Source organism: Halichoerus grypus, chromosome 2 (assembly GCF_964656455.1).
Source record: "Halichoerus grypus chromosome 2, mHalGry1.hap1.1, whole genome shotgun sequence".
Classification (NCBI taxonomy): Eukaryota; Metazoa; Chordata; class Mammalia; order Carnivora; family Phocidae; genus Halichoerus; species Halichoerus grypus.
In genome coordinates, this window is record NC_135713.1 from 195,177,185 (window position 1) to 195,195,938 (window position 18,754).

At 46.2% G+C, this 18,754-nt stretch overlaps 1 protein-coding gene across 1 annotated transcript in view; it reads right to left on the reverse strand.

Annotated features, from left to right (window-relative positions):
• Positions 1-6,800: 6,800 nt before the first annotated feature.
• PECAM1 (platelet and endothelial cell adhesion molecule 1) overlaps positions 6,801-18,754 on the reverse strand; it is a 94,615-nt gene continuing 82,661 nt past the window's right edge. Inside the window, exon 17 of the mRNA XM_078065927.1 lies at positions 6,801-6,928. Within this exon, the coding sequence (XP_077922053.1) occupies positions 6,842-6,928 (87 nt within the window). The 3' untranslated portion in view covers positions 6,801-6,841. The remainder of the gene's footprint in view (positions 6,929-18,754) is intronic.

Sequence of the window (18,754 nt, forward strand, 5' to 3'; positions counted from 1 at the left end):
CTGAGAACTCTTGTCAGCTTCTGGTTTCTCAGGTTCCCTTGTTTGTCACAGAGGTGCCATAATTTTATTAGTGGTGCCTATGGCCATTTGGGATGGTAGATCTCTATCACTTCCATTAAAAACAAAACAAAAACAAACAATTAAAAGTGTGGGAGAAGTCAAGTAGTTAGCCCGAGGTCACAAAGCAAACCCAGCTCTCTGGTGGAATTAAACTTGCCTTCCTCCCATTTTCTGATCACCCACCCCACCCTAACCCCTACATCCACCTTGCCACCTGTGTCACTCTGAGCAATCATGGTGTGACCCATTTAAGTGATTATTCAGAAGAGCAATTGGTCCTCCCTGACTATATAAGTCATCCCCAAATCCTTGTCGTCATTGTAATTAGCAAGGCCTCTCTCGTGAAGCTATGAAGGTATTTGTCCCAGACTTTCCAAAGTCACCCAGTTTCTGGAGGCTAGAGGGGCCCATGATGCGATTTATCTATCTCGACAGAAAATATTGATTAGAACTTATGGCCTTCTAGGTGCTCTGAAAGGCGCTAGAGATGCATCAGTGAATAAAATGTAGGCCCTGCTTGCAAGGAGCTTGTAGTCTAGTGCTGGAGACCTTCCTCCTCTTCATGCAAGTCAGGACGGTGATACCACACACCCAGACCCAGCTCATGCATCGTTCTCACACACTGCGGAGCAGAGCAGAGGAGAAAATCCTCCCCCTTATGCTCCAGGCTTCCCCACCTGCCTGCTTGTCTCCATGGATGCCTCATAGTCATTTCATGTTAAAATTCCTCAAATGCAGCTCTTGGTCCCTTCCACCCCCATCTTAGTCCATGCTCCCCCCCTCCCCCCAACTCGCTTGCTTGAGTCAAGAACAATGAGTTATTCTTGGTTTCATCCTCTTCTGGCCACGTCCAGTCCACGAGCAAGTCCTGGTTCGGACACATCCAAACTTTCCAATGTGTCTGCTTCTCTCCTTCCCCAGAGCCAGCAGCAGCACTCACAGGGACTCTGCTTTCATGCTCACTCAGTGCTTCCAGCTTAAATCCATCCTTGCAGACCCCCCATGGGCATGCCAGGCCAGACAGCAACGCTGCCTTCCCCCAGTGGGTTCATGTTCCCGCTCTCTGGGACAGTGCTGATTGCTCTCCCTGCCGATGCCCAACACCACCTTCCCCCTCTTAGCTGCTGGCCTCATCTCCTCCGGCCCAGGGGGACAGAAAGCCCACAATCTTCTCCGCAACAGTCTACCTGTGGTACCTTCACCCATACTCTCTGTTTCCTGTCCTCGGTCCTCTTGAAGGCTGACCTCGCTGGCTTCCTAGGAGTTTGCTGCTCTAGTCACCCCCCCTTTCTCCACCATATTCAGGTTCTTCTCCTCTACTAGATCATTCCCGCCAACACACAAACATGCCCTAGCAGCTCTCTTCTGAAAACTCCCTTCTTTCTGGCCCAAGACTCCCTCATGCGGTCCCATGCTCCACCATCCTTTCCGGCACAACTTCTCCAAAAATTCTCCTCCTCTTGTATCATCCTCTTTAACCTGCTCCTGAGGCTTCTGCCTCCACGGCTCCCCTGAAACACGCTTGTCAAATCCTTGGTATCTGTACTCTGCCAAATCTCAGGTCGCTTCTCTGTCTTCCTTAACCCTGACTCAGTCCTTTCCAAAACGTCTACTGGCTACCTTTCACCTTATCCAAAATTCACTCCCTTCGTCTGGTTTCTCACATCCCCTCCAAGCCAGGCTGCGACGGAGACAGCAATCTTGGCCACCCAGGTCAGGTCACACATTTCTGGTGGTCTGTTTCCTGTCCAGCAGGCAGGGCGTCGATCTGTCCGCTGGTGCCGGGAAATGTAAGAATGGGGTGTTGGCCAGGACAGGCCCTGGGATGTCTGCTCTGACCACCCAACACTGTCCCCACGGGCCTGTTCTCTTCATCTGGCACACGGGCTGGAAATGGAAATTTTAACACATTGATATGAGGGAGTATGATAGGATGGCTGGTGTTTCTTTTCTCCACCCCTCTCCATTTCCATTCTGTAGTTCCAATGGTGTTTGGGCAACAGAGAATAGTTTGATGCCAAAAAAATAAAATGCCTGATAAGAAGATTTGGCCCTCATCTGTAAGGATCTGGTCTGTGGGTGGAGCGCCAGGGAGGAGGTGCCCATGACGGGCAGCAGTCTCCATGGAGGGGACCTGCTTGTCATAGCATTAAAGGACATGACAGTCTGGGGCCTGGCTGGCATCCCTCAAGCCTCCCATGGAGCCGTGATTATATCTCAGTGACCTTTTCAAGAGCTTGGTTATAGAATTTGTGTATCTGCTACAATTCTGGTTAGTGTTTATGCGGATGGAGTGCCCAGGGAACAACCTGAAGCCTCCTTGCCTTTTCTCCCTTTCTAGAGATCTATCAATATCAAATCCCAACTTGTTCAACCTTTTTCATCAATATCTACCTCCTTCTTCTTAAGGCCTCTTCACTTCTACTAGAATCTTCCTTTTCTAAAGGTGAAATTGAGCCCTGTCACCCTGGCGACCGTTTCCTTTGGCCCCGGGTTGTAAATCAGAGTGGTCTAGGTCCAGCTGCTGCTGCTGTGTGTCCCCTCTGTGACACTGACCATTACTAGCATCTCCGCCCCTGGATGGTGAGCTCCAGGAGATCAGGGATCAGCTCTTGTCTCTCTCTCCTTCTGCAGGACCAGGCCATCATAAGAAGGGCCCTCTCTGGGACTATTAGGCCAGGGGAAACGTCCATCAGCTCCCCTCACCTTGGCTCTTATAGACACGTGTTCCTCCAGCTAGAGCTTGGAAGGGTCCTGGCTGCCTCCAGCCTTGTCGACCAGAAGGACAGACAGGCAAAGTTCCTGCAGTCGAGATATTTTTAGGCTAGAGTCTGCTGGGATGAGCCCGAGTTTTCATTCTCACTCCACGGTGGTGGGACAGACATCAATTCTTTCTAGGCCTCAGAAGCTTCACCCTGACAAGTCCCATCGAGGGAACAAAGCAGCCCTGTGAGAGAAAAGAGGCGCAAACTCTAAATGCATAGGATGGAGTCGCCAAGGCCTGGGGAAAAGGACAAAAATTCTCCCTCTGTATGACGGGAAGAGAGTAGTGACACCAATGACTTTGTATCCAACATCCACCAAACCTAATAAAAACCAGAGTAGTGCTGTTTGAGAGAGTGAACTCTCCCCCCTTGAAGGATTTTATTTCCTAAATCACATGGAATATATAAGGATAGGTAGAAATTCCTGTTTCCCTGGCCAAGTCAGGGGGAAAAAAAGAGGGAGGGGGCGTGCTAACTTTTGGTTCCCCTTAAGGACTCTCCCCCCCCAGAATATCTAATATTAAATATCAAATACTAAGAAATATATTTATAATTACTCATCTAGTAAAAGCTGAAGCATCTTATATTTACTAAGTGCCTGTTGTATTTTTTTCTTGCTTCTCTTAATGGAGATGTAATTGACATATAACATTATATTATTTTCAGGTGTACAATATACTGATGCGATTTCTGTGTCTGTTGCAAAATGATCACCACAGTAAGACTGATGAACATCCAACACCACACATAGTTACAAAAAGGGTTTTTTCTTGTGATGGGAACTTTTAAGATCTACTCTCTAGGCAACTTTCAAATATGCAATACAGGATTATTAACTATAGTCACCATGGCATACATTATATCCCCAGGACTTACTTAATTTTTATTTTTTATTTTTAAAAATTTTCGGACTTGTTTTATAAGTGGAAGTTTATACCTTCTGACCTCCTTTACCCATTTCACCCACCCCCTAACCCCTGCCTCTAGCAACCACCAATCTGTTCTTTGCATCTATGAGTTCTGTGTTCTTTGCATCTATGAGTTCTGTTGTTTTTGTTTCTTTAGATTCCACTGATAAGGACTCTTGAAGACTGAAAAAACAAGACCTAGAGAGGGGTGTTCACAGTCTTTCCTAACCTCCTTTTCCAGGTCTACCGCCTGGGGACCAGCTGCACTGAGCAAGTGCTGGGTGACGGACCTGCACTGGAGGAGCTGGCCAGGTGAAACCCACATATCCTGGGGCAAGAATGCGGGTGGGTGGATAGAAGGTGCCAGCCCCCAGGAAGAAGAGCCAGGAGGGAGGGATAGGAGTAAAACCATGGAGGGGTTCAAGCAGAGTGACAAAGGGTATAACTAACTCTTTCATTGTGATGCTGGGACCTCTCCTGGGGAGTCTCCAAATGCTCAATGCTTACCCTTGTCCAGAACACACAAAACATTTTGCTTTTTAAATTTAAAACGATAGGTGAGGTTGCCCCCTAGGAAGGGGATGCTGGATAGTTCCAGAAACTTAAAGCCTGCCCCAAGCTAGGGTTAGGAGGTGGGTGCACAATATTGTCATAGAGCATTGATTATAATTCAGAAGAGGATTCTCAGTTGTTTAGAAGAATGAGGACCAGATCTCAAAGACCCTTTCCAGCTCTATGATCCTATTAAAAATAAAGAAAAGTTTTAGCAAAACAAAAGTGATTGATAATGTTTTGGTTTTAGGGAGACCTTAACTCTTGCTTGATGGGGAGAGAGAGAGAGAGATGAGCAAACTATTCTGGAAATCTACCCTATTTTCCCTGTCTTTCTCACTGAATTAGGCAGAATAGGAATTATGGGTCTGGCTTCTCTGATAGATTATAAGATTTTTTTATGGGTATATTTTAAACCTTTTATCATAGAAATTTTCAAACATAAACAAAAGGAAAGAATAGCATATTTGACATCTGTGTACCCATAATGGAGTTTTATCAATGATCAACACATGCTTAATTTTTTGTTTTTATTAATCCCCTACTCCTCCCTCAACCGGATTATTTTTTAGTAAATTCTAGATATTATTTCACTTGTAAATACTTCACTATCCTTCCCTAGCAAAGACTTTTTATTATTATTTTTTAAAGATTAATTTACTTAAGTAATCTCTACACCCAACCTGGGGCTGGAACTCATGACACAGAGATCAAGAGTCGCATGCTCCACTGACTGAGCCAGCTAGGTGCCCCTAGGAAAGGCTCTTTGAACCACAATACCATTAGCACGCCTAGAAAAATGAACAATAATTCTTTAATATCATAAAATATCCAGCCAGAGATGGTTTTCCTGAAAATTTTCTCATATTTCGTGCTGTATCTTTATCAAGAGCCTTACAAATGTTTAGATGTGAGGAGTTCACTTCCAGCAATATTTCCTGAATCCAGAAAAAGCTTTATGCATAAAGATGTTTTCTGAAGCTTTATCTAAAATAATGAAATTTGGCAATAAATGAAATGGACACACTAGGTGAATCATTAAGTAAAACCCAATGAAATAGCACTATGATTAGAGAAAGGCAGCTAAGCATCTTTCTACTCGCAGGTAAAATATGGGTAATAAGTGTCCACCTAAGTGGGTAGACACTACTGTGGAGAAGACTCTGTAAAAATGCGCATAAAACATTCAGCTAATGTTTGCCTGGTTCCAAGTGAGCCCTTGATATATGGTCGCTGTATAATGTGCAGCAATAAATGTGTTTATGAAGAACTTGTAGTAACAGAAAAATATTATATCAAGTTTAAAAATGATTAAGCAATTACATTATCATATAGCCACAACCATGTAAAAAAAAAGGTCCGAGTTAATATATTAAAATAACAATTTATCATTGAGTGGGGGTCCCCCTCACCAATTGGAAAGTGCAGAGTAGGGGGAAAAAATGTAAGATTTAATCAGTCAAGAAGCTGAGCAATCTCGAGTGTTTCTTTTTAAAGACCTCAATGCCTAACCGCCCCCAACTATGGTCCGCCAAGCCCGTTAGCGCCACCTTGTGATCAAACTCAGCAACTACTTAGACAAAATCGAGGTGGAATTAAGCTGACAATACGCAGCATAATGTCACGCTGAATTTTCTGCCATGGGACTTCTTTTTTTTTTAAGATTATTTATTTATTTATTTGACAGAGAGAGCGAGTACAAGCAGGGGGAGCAGCAGAAGCAGAGGGAGAAGCAGGCTTCCCGCCAAGCAGGGAGCTCCATGTGGGGCTCGATCCCAGGACCCTGGGATCATGACCTGAGCTGAAGGCAGATGCTTAACAACTGAGCCACCCAGGCGCCCCCTGCCATGGGACTTCTAATCCAAGGTCCATTTCAGTCTGTGGGCACAGGGGGAATCCTGGGGACCTCATGTAAATGTCCTCAGGTGAGAAACAAGGCTCATGTCATTCCATGTGACATCCTGCATAAATCTAATTCACCTGTCCCATAGCTATTCTGTGTTCGGTCGGAGCCTTTCTGGAAACTTGTGTTCACCGTGTGTGTCCAACTTACAGAGGAGCGCAACTGTCCTAGGGTTTACCGCCAGTGCAGAGAAAACCCAGCTGACACCTACCCACCAGAAAATCACCTGAGAGGGGAACTTCCCAGGAGGAACTTGCACCTTGGTCACCATAGCTCTGCCCACACCAGATCCTTCCCGGGTCACCCCTGTTCTGTAAGGAGCTAAACCAGCTGCCAAGCCTCCTCTCCTGTGAAGTGGAGGGAGTAGACCTGAGGTTCCCGCCTGGATCAGCTGCATTCGAGTCGTTTGGGGAACTTTGACATGATGAGTTTTGTTGCTTTCGCCCAGAAATTCTGACACAGGCAGTCTGCAGGGGGGGGGGGCGGCGGCTGGGAATCTGTAATTCACAAAACCTCAGCAGGTTTGGGGATCTGGGAGTCTCCAGATGATGTCCCTTCTGGAATTGCCAGTCTCTCTCTTCTTCCTGCAGAGTCTGGAAAACTTCCTCCAGGGTACGGTGTTGTTTCAAATACATCCAAAAGTAACACAGATGTCATCGCGGTTCAAAACAGGGCTCTGGAGGTGGATAGAAGATTTCCTCCTGGATCTGTCCCTTAACCTTGTTAACCCTAAGTTTCATCTGTGAAATGAAGATAATAATGTTATACCTACCTCACAGGGCCATCATGCAGTGAAGATTAAATTATTTATTATAATCATTTAATTATATTTAAATTTAATTATAATTCTTTTATGTTTGCAAAGCCCGGAGCCCTTAAAACAGTGTCTAATACATAAGAGCTATTATTAGCAGCGATTATTTTAACTGTTATCACCATTACTATTATATACAGATGGGTATCTTGAGAAAATAATGCTTTTAAAGAGATATAACCCTGAAATCTTGAAAAAGAACCTAGGAGTTGTAGTTAAAATACAGGGTTCAAACCACCCCCCAGAGTGAATCCAGGTGGAATACCCAGGACAAGGAGAAGCTTCACCATCTACAGAGGTGATGCTCTCTGGGGAAGGATGAGTAGTGGGGGCCTGAGGCATTTGGGGACCAGGCAAGGCAATTGTGGAGACAGGGGCTGTGTCTCTAGGCCCTAAGGCTAGTACATGATGATATGGATCAGGGTTTCCTGAAGTGGGCATTCCTGCAGGCACCCGATATGTTTCTGGTGGTCCAAGGACCAGTTGGTCATTAGGATCACGGACCACACCACTGTTCTGACCCTGTCCACCAGCAGACACCAGTGCTCAGTGCTCCGGCTGTTCCATGTCTTGGTTGAAATCAATTAACTGCAAATGAATGCACTGGACTATATGTCATCCTGCAAGGGTGGGAACTTTTTGTCTCTCATCCCCACATGCCTGGCCCCGAGAACAGTGCCTGGCAAACAAAATGTGCTAATAAATAATATGTTGAATGAATGCGTGGAGAAGTGGCTTCCTGGATTACTTATCCAGCTCTCGAGGGCTTGATGAGTGAGCCTGATGAGATAAGCTGATAGAGAAGTTCTGGCGAAGGGAAGGCCTGAGCTGGAGCACTGCCTGGAAAGACGCTCTACTGATGAATAAGGAGGACCCCTCCCCATCCTGCACCTGACACCTGGGCTTCACAGCGCTGTGCTGGGGGCAGTCAGAGCTGGTCCGCGGGGCCCTCCAGTCCTGCTGGCTGAGTTTAAGTGCCCCTCTGGCGCATCCAGGAGGGCTCACATCCAGGGCTGTCAGTGGACTCAAGGCCAGCAAGGGAAAGTCTGAATGAGGTTCCATCACAGAAAGAAGCGACATCTCCGAAGACATGGGTGAGTGGCTGCTGGGAAGTGGGATCTGATGCTCTCAAAAGGCGGCCCCCAGCCCACATCAGGAGCACATAGCTGTTCTCAAAGGGCAGGGCTCAGAACAGAGACTGCCACTATTTCCCTTCTTCTTGTGTGACGACCAACACAACAATTTGAAGAGTCACCCAGGGGTGCCACAGCAGCCCACTGGAGATCTAGGGAAGCGAGAGTGCCATCCTGGGCCATTATACAGTCAGGATCTGCCACTGTCCTCGTGTCCCAGCATGTCTAAGGAAGGAAGGTCTCCTGTCTTGGAGGAAGAAGCATGAGGCAGTAGAAAGAGCACTGTCCTGAGAGTCCAGGCAGGGCCCATCCCCATCAAGAGCACAAGGTGAGCCATGATGGAGCAGCTGATCAATGGATGGACCTCTCCCCTGGCTGAAGGAAGATTTCAAGTTCTTCCCACCCTGAGGGGACATCATGAAGTCTGGGGGCCACTGCAAGAACTAGCAGGACCCTTCTTCACAGCCCCCCAGGCTCTGGGCACATCAGACTCCTCCTGCAAATTTTCTGGGGACCTGCCTCTGTGCACAGAGCCCCCTCAGCCTCCCTTCATGTTGGAGGTTAAAGGGGACCCCCACCTGAATTGGATCCTCTTTCAAACAAAGCAACCATAAATAATCTTTTTTAAATAATTGGAGAAATTTGAAAATGAACTGGATATTAAAGGAATATTATGACTTATGCTCGGTGGTGATAAGAGTATTGTATACAGGAAAGTATCCTCATTAAAAAAATCGTACTGAGGTATTTAGGGGTGAACTGCCACAGTGTCTGAAATTTACCTAAAAAATTGTCCAGAAAAAAATCTGGCAAGATGTTAACAGTCCTTAAACCCAGGTAATGAGCATGTAGGGCTTTCTGTAAGTTTAGAAATTTGTAGAGTATAATATGGGAAGAACAGAAGTCACCCCCTCTGAGAAGTCTTCCCTGATTTCCCAGAACTGGATTGAGCACCCCTCTCATGGGTTACTATTGTTTCAGGACAGGAGCTATCCTGAAGTCAAGCACCTGCTTCTCCCTCTAGGTGAAGACCCTTGGGCGTCCTGGAGTCCGGCAGAGAGTAGAAGCTAATAAGGGGAAGAGAGGGGAGGCAGGAGGCTACAGCCCCAGCACCCAGCTCAGTGCCTGGCAAAAAGCAAAGTCTTCAATTCTTGTTTACTAGGCTGAATTTGCTAAGAAGCAGCCTGTTCTCCTGTCTTCTTCCTCCTTGAAGTCTCCTTCAGTGCAGCAGTCAGGACACAGGCTGGCTTTTGTGGCCACCTTCACGGACCTTGTCTCAAGCACATCCTCAACCGAAGTGCTGATGGAAACTGACATTAAGTATTTATGCCTACCACCCCAAAACTCGTGCACGGATGTGCCCGATGGCATTATTCATAAGAGCCCCCAAATGTCCATCAACTGATGAATGGACAAACAAAATATGCTACATCAATACAATGATGTCTTATTTGGTAATAAAAAGGAATGAAGTACTGACTTGGTGATCCTTAAAAACACGACGCTAAGTGAAAGAAGCCAGTCACAAAAGACCACATACTGTCTGATACCATTTATATGAAATATACAGAAAAGGCAAATCCACAGAGATAGTAAATAGACTGGTAGTTTCCTAGGGCCAGGGGAGTTAAGGGAAATAGGAGTGACTATCAGGGGGGATGGGGTTTCTTTTGGGGGTGACAAAAATGTCCTAAGATTGATGGTGGCGATGGTGGCGCAACTCTGTGAATATACTAAAAGTCACCGAATTGTACACTTTAAAGGGATGAGTTTTATGGCATATGAATTATATCTCAATCAAGCTGTTATTAAATATATATGCATAAATATTTATGGCCATTACCCAGTCTGTACCCCCTGGGCGGTATGGCAAAAGAAGATGGATGTGGTGCTATCTCCCCAGTTTAAAACAGAACAATAAAAGATGAACTTGGCAGGGAAGGGGAGTGGTTTAGTATGTAACAGGGCCCATAAATAAGACCTTGGCTTTTAGCTGTCAGATGTAAGGTGATGATTAGGCCTGTTACCTGTGACCCCACAAGGGGCAAGGTTTGATCTCAATCTACTTACTAAAGAGCAAGTGTGATGTTGCGGAGATAAGAAGGAAGAAAACTCCTTCCATGATGCTAGAAAGATCTAATTAAGACCATAAATTATACTTCCTAGGCTTTGGAGGCATTCGTCATGCTGCTTTCCACAGGCATGCACAGATAAAGCGGTTTGAAGAATTCTATTAATTATCTTGGGAAAGAAAAGGAGGGGCCATCTCTGGAGCTGTGGGCACTGTGACTGAATGGAGGAGGGAAGGAAAGAGGACAGAGCTGCAGTTGAGTACAGCTCAGGGACCGGGAGATCGGGAGGGGGCCTCACAGACTGGTGGTCCACACCAGAACATGTTTTGTGGGCTCACACAGCATTAGAGATTTTCTTAATCAGTTGCTGTGAGAATGTAAGCTCTGGGAGGGCAGAGATTTTTGTGTGTTTTGTTCACTGATGCGTCCAGATGGCTGGTGCTCAGTAATTTTCTGTGCATGCAATGAATAAATGAATATTTTAAAATTAGGAGATTTGGCTTCCGTGTCTGACCAAGACGGAGTACCAGGGACCAGTCTGAAACAACTTAAAAATTGGACAAAATATATGTGACAATGGTTGTCAAAACATTGGGCATTGGGCAGCAGAAGACAGTGACCCTTGAGAGATGGGACACAGATGAAGTGAGCCCTGCAATTGCCCCAACTAACTGCCTGGAGGGTTTGCAGGCCATGGTGTGGGCAATGGGAAACAGATGAAATTTGGCAGGCTCACTGAATTGAGGAGGGGGAGCTGGGCTGCCAGGGCAGCTATTGTACAAGGTAGAGACCTGGAGAAGAAAGCTTCACAAAGAGAAAGTTCCAGAAATCTGCACAGCGTCCTGCTCAAACCATCAGCTAAGTGCTGATCAGCACAAACATGTGAAGAAACTACTAGAAGCCAGAGAAAGGACCACCTGAATGGAACAGAGAGAACAAACTTTGGAGCTCATACGGGACCAGGAATAGTCCATGTTGCTACCAGCCATTGTAGAAAACCTTGTAATTCCTGAGGCTGCTAAAATTTGGTGGGGGTGGTCTCCCTGGACGTCCCCCATACTCTACTGGCAGCCATATGCAATAGGAACAAGAAGCCAACAGAAGTACCTTAGAGTAAGGAAGAGAAACCCCTTTGCCTACAGTGTCCCTCTAGCGCCCCCTACTGACAAAGCTTAATATGGTGCTCGCTGTAAAGAAGAAATGCTTAGAGTCCAGGTTGGATGATGAAGAACACATTCGTAGCTGCGAGGGAATAAAGTGGTAACTGGTACAGCCACAGTCTGATATCCATTGAAAAATTATCAGGTATTCAAAAAAGAAAAATATGACCCACAATGAGAAAAAAAGGCAATCAGTAGAAATAGATGTAAAAATTGCAGATAGTACAATGGGTAGACAGGACACAAAAACAGCTACAATACACCCTATGTTCAAGAAGGTAGAAGAAAATGAGCATGTTTAGTAAAGATATAGAAAATAGGAAAAAAGATCCAGACTAAACTCCTAGAGATAAACAATACAATGTCTGAGGGGAAAAAAAATACACTGGATGGTACTAATTTCAGATTAGACACTACAGGAGAAAAGATAAGTAAACCGGAAGACATAGCATTGGCAACTACCCAAAATGAAACACAGAGTGAAAAAAGACAGGGGGAAAAAAGGAACAGAGAGTCATTTCCCTGCTTCTCTCACCTCCCTGTGCAGGGATTGGGATCGTTTTTCTTAAAGGGCAGATAATGTTAGGCTTGTGGGCCATATGGTTTCTTTTTTTTTTTTTTTTTAAAGATTTTATTTATTTGTTTTGACAGAGAGAGACACAGCGAGAGAGGGAACACAGCAGGGGGAGTGGGAGAGGGAGAAGCAGGCTTCCTGCCGAGCAGGGAGCCCGATGTGGGGCTCCATCCCAGGAACCTGGGATCATGACCTGAGCCGAAGGCAGACGCTTAACGACTGAGCCACCCAGGTGCCCCGGCCATATGGTTTCTATTGCAACCGCTCAACTCTGCCTATTCAACTGTGCTCGAAAGCAACAGCAGACAATATGGAACAAATGGGCATGTCTGTAGTCCAATAAAACTTTTTAAAAACAGGCAGCCAGCGGTGGCCTATAGTTTGCTGACCCTGACCCTGTCCAGAGAGCATCCGGTCAGCACCCGGACTGCTCATTCAGCACCCCTAAAACTCAGAGGGGCTGTCTGGCCCACTAGATATGAGCCCAGCCCAGGCTTCTGCCCTGTCTCTGTCTCTTCCTTTCTCTCCCTGTCTGACCTTCTCCTTCCAGCTCCCATTCCCCAGGGCCTTCAAGGCTAGCTAGAGGATAAGGTGAATTTATCTAGCTATTCTGGTTTGTTGAAAAATGGCCCTCCAAAAGATAGCTACATTCTAATCCCTGGAACCTGTGGATGTTACCTTATAGGGGAAAAGGATCTTTGCAGATGTGATTATCTTAAGGACCTTGAGGTGGGAAAGTTCTCCTGCTTGATCCCGGGGGACCCTCTATACCATCACAGGCATCCTTATGAGATAGAAGCGGAGGGAGATTTGACACGCAGTGGGGAAGGCAATGTGAAGACAGAACAGAGGGAGACGTGAACGTGAAGATGCTGGTCCTGGAGTGACACGGCCACAGTGAAGGAACCAGCAGCCCCTGGAAGCTTCGAGAGGCAAGGAACAGATTCTCCTCTAGAGTCTCCAGAGGGACCGCAGCCCTGATCATGCCTTGACTTCTGCTTAGTGATACTGATTTTGGGCTTCTGGGCTCCAGAACCGTGAGAGAGAAAAAAAACAAAAACAAAAAAACGAGTGTTGCTTTAAGCCACAGTTTGTGCCCATTTGTTACAGTAGCTAGGTAACAGATACAGCCATCTCTAATTATCTGCAATAATTATCTGTGATCGGGGGCGCCTGGGTGGCTCAGTCTGTTGAGAATCTGACTCTTGATTGAGGCTCAGGTCATGATCTCAGGGTCATGAGATCGAGCCCTGAGTTGGGCTCCGTGCTCAACGTGGAATCTGCTTGAGATTTTCTCTCTCCTTCTCCCTCCCTTTCTGCCCCTCCCCCTCTAAATAATAATAATAATGATAATAATCTGTGATCATCAATACAATTAAATAGCCTCCCCACATCCTGGTTAGTAGGTTTACAGCCAAGGTAAAGGAGGCTTTCTGGAGCCTTTGCCTTAGTCCACAGCAGGCCTCCTGGGAACAGGGAAGCTGCCCAGTCAGGGAAGTGGATGGCGTCCCAGCCAGGGAGTCAAGAGATCTGAGCTCAGGTCCCCCTCTGCCCTCCTCACTGGCAAGTCCCAACTTTTGGTTTCCTTGCCTGTAAAACTCCCACACTGGGTAGAGGAAGAGGTTTTCCTCTGGCTCCAAGTGCCATTAAGCTTAAAGGAAACACTGATGAGAACAATCAACACAAACATGGGGCTAGGGGGTGGGGGGACGCAGTAGTTCTCAGATTCTACACCTGGCAGCCACCCTGCTCCGAGTTTTAGGAATAACAATATTGATAATAGGATTAGCTCACCTTTACCGCGCGTCTACTACGTGCTGGGCGCTGTGCCAAGCATTTTACTTGTACCCTTCTCCAAAGACACGAGGACACGGGACAGCAGAGTTTGCACTTTGGAACCAGAAAGACCTGAGCTGGAATCTCAGATCTGCCACAATTAGCTGTATGACCTCGAGCAAGTGGCTTAGCCTTGGGAAGCATCAGTATCCTCACCTGCAAAATGGGGCTGCCTTGAGCTAGCTTCCTGGGAGGTCTCGAGGATCAGATTTGCCTTCTGCAACACGTCTGGCAGAGTCCTCTTATTACCATTTGTCTTTTATAACGAGCAGTGGATTCCTGGTGAACACACAGGTTCATCAGGAGGTTGCTGATGTCTCTCGGGGTGGGAACATCTAAGCACCACTGGCATCCATTCAAAGGGCAGCGCTTCCCCTCCCCCCCGCCCCCCACGGCTGCAGTACCACAGAACCCTTCTTCAGTGACAGCCCCCGGACACCCACATTTGTGGCAATCTCCAGGCAAGAGCTGAGCAACTCATTTCCCCACCTGAAATTTTTTCTCCCTTCTTTTGTTATTATAGGCTGGGGAAAAGACACGATAAAAACCCTCTAAGTCTGGCAAAGAGAAACAACACGAAATGCAATTGGAAACCGGGAGTAATCATTGTGTCTACAATTCTAAAAAATTAATAAATCAAAGAGAAGCTTTTAGCCCCAGGCTTAAGTCATACAGAAGCGCCTGAGTGCAACAGAGGGGTCTTCACACACCCAACAATTCGTTTTTTTTTTTCCTCCTAAAGTGCTGCTCTCCTGGTTACAGTTCCCACCAACCCCCAGACCCACTGGAACTAGACTCAGGGTGCCCTCCATAGTCCCTTCTGGCTCCATCAGGCCACCCAGTCCTGCGATTTCCTGCCTCTCACAGCTGCGGGATATTCCCCCTGGCCTCACTGCCCCGCCCCCTGGCCTGCCCCACCCCGGCAGCAACAAGGTCAGTTCCCTTGTCTGCAGGCCTAAACTTGGCGGAGCACCTGAGGGATCTTTCTGAAACACAGATGGAAAGATCCTAATGGTGATCGTCAACTACTTAGACCCTATCGAATGTCTGCCATCTTGCTTGTACTTTCCTCTCCAAAAGCCCACCAGGTAGTTTTTATTGGTCCTACCTTACTGATGAGGCACCTTCTTTGATGACTTGGCAAGGTTGCTGAGCTGGTAAACAGGGGAACAGGGATTTGAACCCGGGTCTGTGGGACTCCTAAGTTTGTGCTGCTCTCATTTCACTGATTTTCTTCATGGGCATCCTACTGATCACAGCTGAATTTCCCAAACTCTGCCCTTGGGGACACCACTGTGTAAGATGTTAATAATGAGTTTTCTTTAAAAAACAGTATCACCAGCAACGAAGTATGTGTACGTGGGGTGGTGGTGGTGGTGGGTCTATAGTTAAGTAAATCAGAGGCATATTCCCTATATGCTGCCTTGTCTTGGAGAATCCCTGACACATCAGTCTATTAAAGGCTTTGATGCATCCTGCAATTGAAAAAAGTCAAAGAACACATTAACCTAGAGTTTTCCGAAGGCATTTTGCCATGGGACTCCTTCACACTGAGCATCTATCCATCAATCTGAAGGAGGACTGGTGTTCCTTGGCACACAGTCTGGGAACCACTGGCCCTCCAGCTCAAATTGCAGGTCCTTAACCTAGCGCACAAGCCCCAGAGCTGGCCCTACTTGCCTCTCCCAAGTTCACCTCCTCCTGTGCCTTGTGCAGATTTCTGCTCCAGCCACACCTCACTGCTCATATTTTCTCACGTATGTGAGGGTGTTCATGCCTCTGTGTCTTTGCATGGGCTGTTTCCTCAATCCAGAATGCTGTTCCCCTTCCTTCCCCCCTCTATGCACCTCAAGGACTGCCTGAAATGTCTCCTGCTCTGGAAGTGGTTTTCCAGGACTTGTAACCAGATCTAATTACTGCCTTGATTGCAGTGTACCTCACACTTACCTAGTATATCACGTTTCTCCATGTATATTGAAGAGTATTTGTTTTCCCATGGCTATCTCCCACGGAAGGCTGCGAACTTCATGAAGGGCCAGACTGTGCTTTCTTTATTTCCGAACCAATGCCTGGATGGGGTCCGGTACACAATTGGTGTTGGCCAGGTGGCCTTCCTATTGTCTTCTGGTCTATTTTCGTAATATATTTTTCTCATTATAAAAGTAATTCAAGCCGACTGTGAGATTAATAATAATAATAAAAAAACAAATTTAAAGAAAAACCTGCAAGAGGGACCAGGTGACCGATTCTCAAACTGGTGTTAGCATAAGAATGAGCTGCTTGAGCTTGTTAAAAATAGAGATGCCCCACCTGGAGCTAGGCCACCTGGCTTCTGCCCCAGTGTGCGTGTTCGCGCGCGTGTGTTCACGTGTGCGTGTTCGCGCGCATGTATTCACGTGCACGCGCGTGTGTGTACGTGGGTTTAGTAAACTTCCAGTTGATTCTAAAATGCAGCCCTCATTAAAGGTCACTGCTTAGGTGATTTCCAATATTTTTGTACCATAAACAAAGCTATGATGAGCATCTTCATAGATAAATATTGTCTGTGGGTCTATTTATTGCCTCAGGATAGATGCCCAGAAATGGACTCACTGAGCCAAAGGGTGGGAAGGTTTTTAAAGCTCTTGGAAGGTGTTACTCTTCAGAAAGACCGTGCTACTCCCCCTCCCACCAACAGATAATGAGGGTGGCTGTCTTTATCACGACCCGTGATTATGGCCACTTTGGATGAGAATGAATACAAGAAGAGTTGCTACTAAATGTGAAAGAAAAATTGCCTTGCTGGGTTGGTTCCTTAAGAGACATTTAGCAAGCTTTTGAGGTGTAATTACTGTTTACTCAGGCCTGGGAACACACGGACTCATTTTCTTCTTGCGCATGGTTGGTGATTTTGCCCACGTTGTGAGCGCCCGTCACTTCATCCATTCTTCCAGGGCTCACACTGCTGGTGTGTTTTCCTAGAAGAGCTTCTCTCTCTGTGTGAGGGATGAGTTTCCTCCTCCCCAGAGACTCAGCCAAGGGGCAGGTGCCCCGACCTGAGATGCTCATACCCACTGTACAGACAAGAAGGGGGCTGCCCACCACCTAAGCTCAAAGCTCAGTGTACTTGGTTGTCCTATTTCACGCTTCTCCCCTTTCTGCCTCCAGAAACTCTGGTGAAGCTTCTCAAAGTCTGGGCCCACCTGCACCAGAAGCCTCTCTGGGCCAGCTCATTCCTGCCTTAGGATGGAACCTGCCTCCTTGTGCCCAAGGAGCCGAGGGTCTCCGTGGGCTCCAGTGTGGTAGGGAAGAGACATTTGCAGAAGGGAACCACCTGTGACTGAGTCCAAAGGAGGACTAGAGCCATCTGAACGCTAAATGTGCTCATCCTCTGACCCGCAGTTCCAGTCCAGAAATTTTATCCCAGAGAATGCTCAAGTACGTGCATAATGATATTTGCAAGAACTTTCCATGCTGTTTGCAATGGGGAAAAGTGCCCTTTAATGAGCAAACCGGTTAAACAGTGAAGGTCCTTCCTTATTATGGGATACCAGGCGGTTGCACCAGGCAGTTAAAAATAATGAGGCAAAAAAGACAATGAGGCAGAGCCGTGCAGGCACACGGAGACTATCTAAATGAAAACAGCAGGCAGAGGAAAAACATTCAAAATGATCCCATTTATGTAAAAGAAAATACTTATTTTATTCAACCAACATTTAAAGAGAACCTATTCCAGGCCGGGCACCATGGATAAAAAGGCAAGCGACACAAAACCCCTGTCCTCGTGACATGTGCATAGCCAGGGTTTATAAATGAACACAAGACAGGAAGGAGCTGTTCACATTGGTTATTTCTAGGCAGGGAGTACAGGAGCGGGGAAATGGTTTTAATGGGGGTTTTTCTATTTTACTCCCCGTGCTTCTATATTATTTGAGGTTTTCCACAATAAATGCACATCATATTTGTAAGTTACAGTAACAAACTATAGAAATGATCCCTGAAGGAAATGAAATGAATGAGAGATGCAGAAATGGAGATGCAGGTCTAGAAACACAAGCCTGAGCCCGGTGTCTCGCTTCTACTCTTTCTGTGGCCCAGAGAGGTGGGATCCTGATCGCTTCAGCCTTCCGTGGGCTCATGGGCTTAACCTTCAAGTTGACCCCAGCTCATACTACCTGATTCACAGGTCCCTGGTCTCCTTAAGTAGTTTCTTTTTGTTTGTTTGTTTGTTTTGTGTGTGTTTTTTTAGATTTATTTATTTATTTGAGGGGGGAGAGGCAGAGGGAGAGAGAGAATCTTAAGCAGATTCCATGCTGAGCACAGAGCCTGACGCAGGGCATGATCCCAGGACCCTGAGATCATGACCTGAACCAAAATCAAGAGTCCGATGCTTAACCCACTGAGCCACCTAGGTGCCCAAGTAGTTTCTTGCAACTTAAAGTGGGTCTAAAGATACTAGTTTCTCTTTCTTATTCTGAAAGATTTCCAGCCTTCAGAAAAGTGACAAGAAATAGTACAATGAACATGTGTATTTCCTTCACCTAGATTCATACTAGTTGTTAACACTTTGCCCATTTGCTCCCTCTGTGTGTGTGTATATATATACATACAAAAATTGGAATTTATATACGTATAATTTCCATTTTTGCTAAATCATTTGAAACTTAGGTACAGATATCATGATGTTTTATTCCTAATATTTCAGTATGTATCCCCTAAGAACAGAGATATCCTTCATAACCACAGTATATTATCAAGCTTGGGAAACCTAACATTTAATACTACCCTAGTACTAATACACATTCCAAATTCATATTTTCCAAATTGGCCCACTAATATCCCTTAATAGCTTTTTTCTTTTCTTTCTTTCTCTCTCTTTCTCTTTCTCTCTTTCTCCCTTTCTCCCTCTTTCTCCCTCTCTCTCCCTCTCTCTCCCTCTCTCCCTCTTTCTTTCTTTCTTTCTTCCTTCCTTCCTTCTTTCTTCTTTCTTTCTCTCTC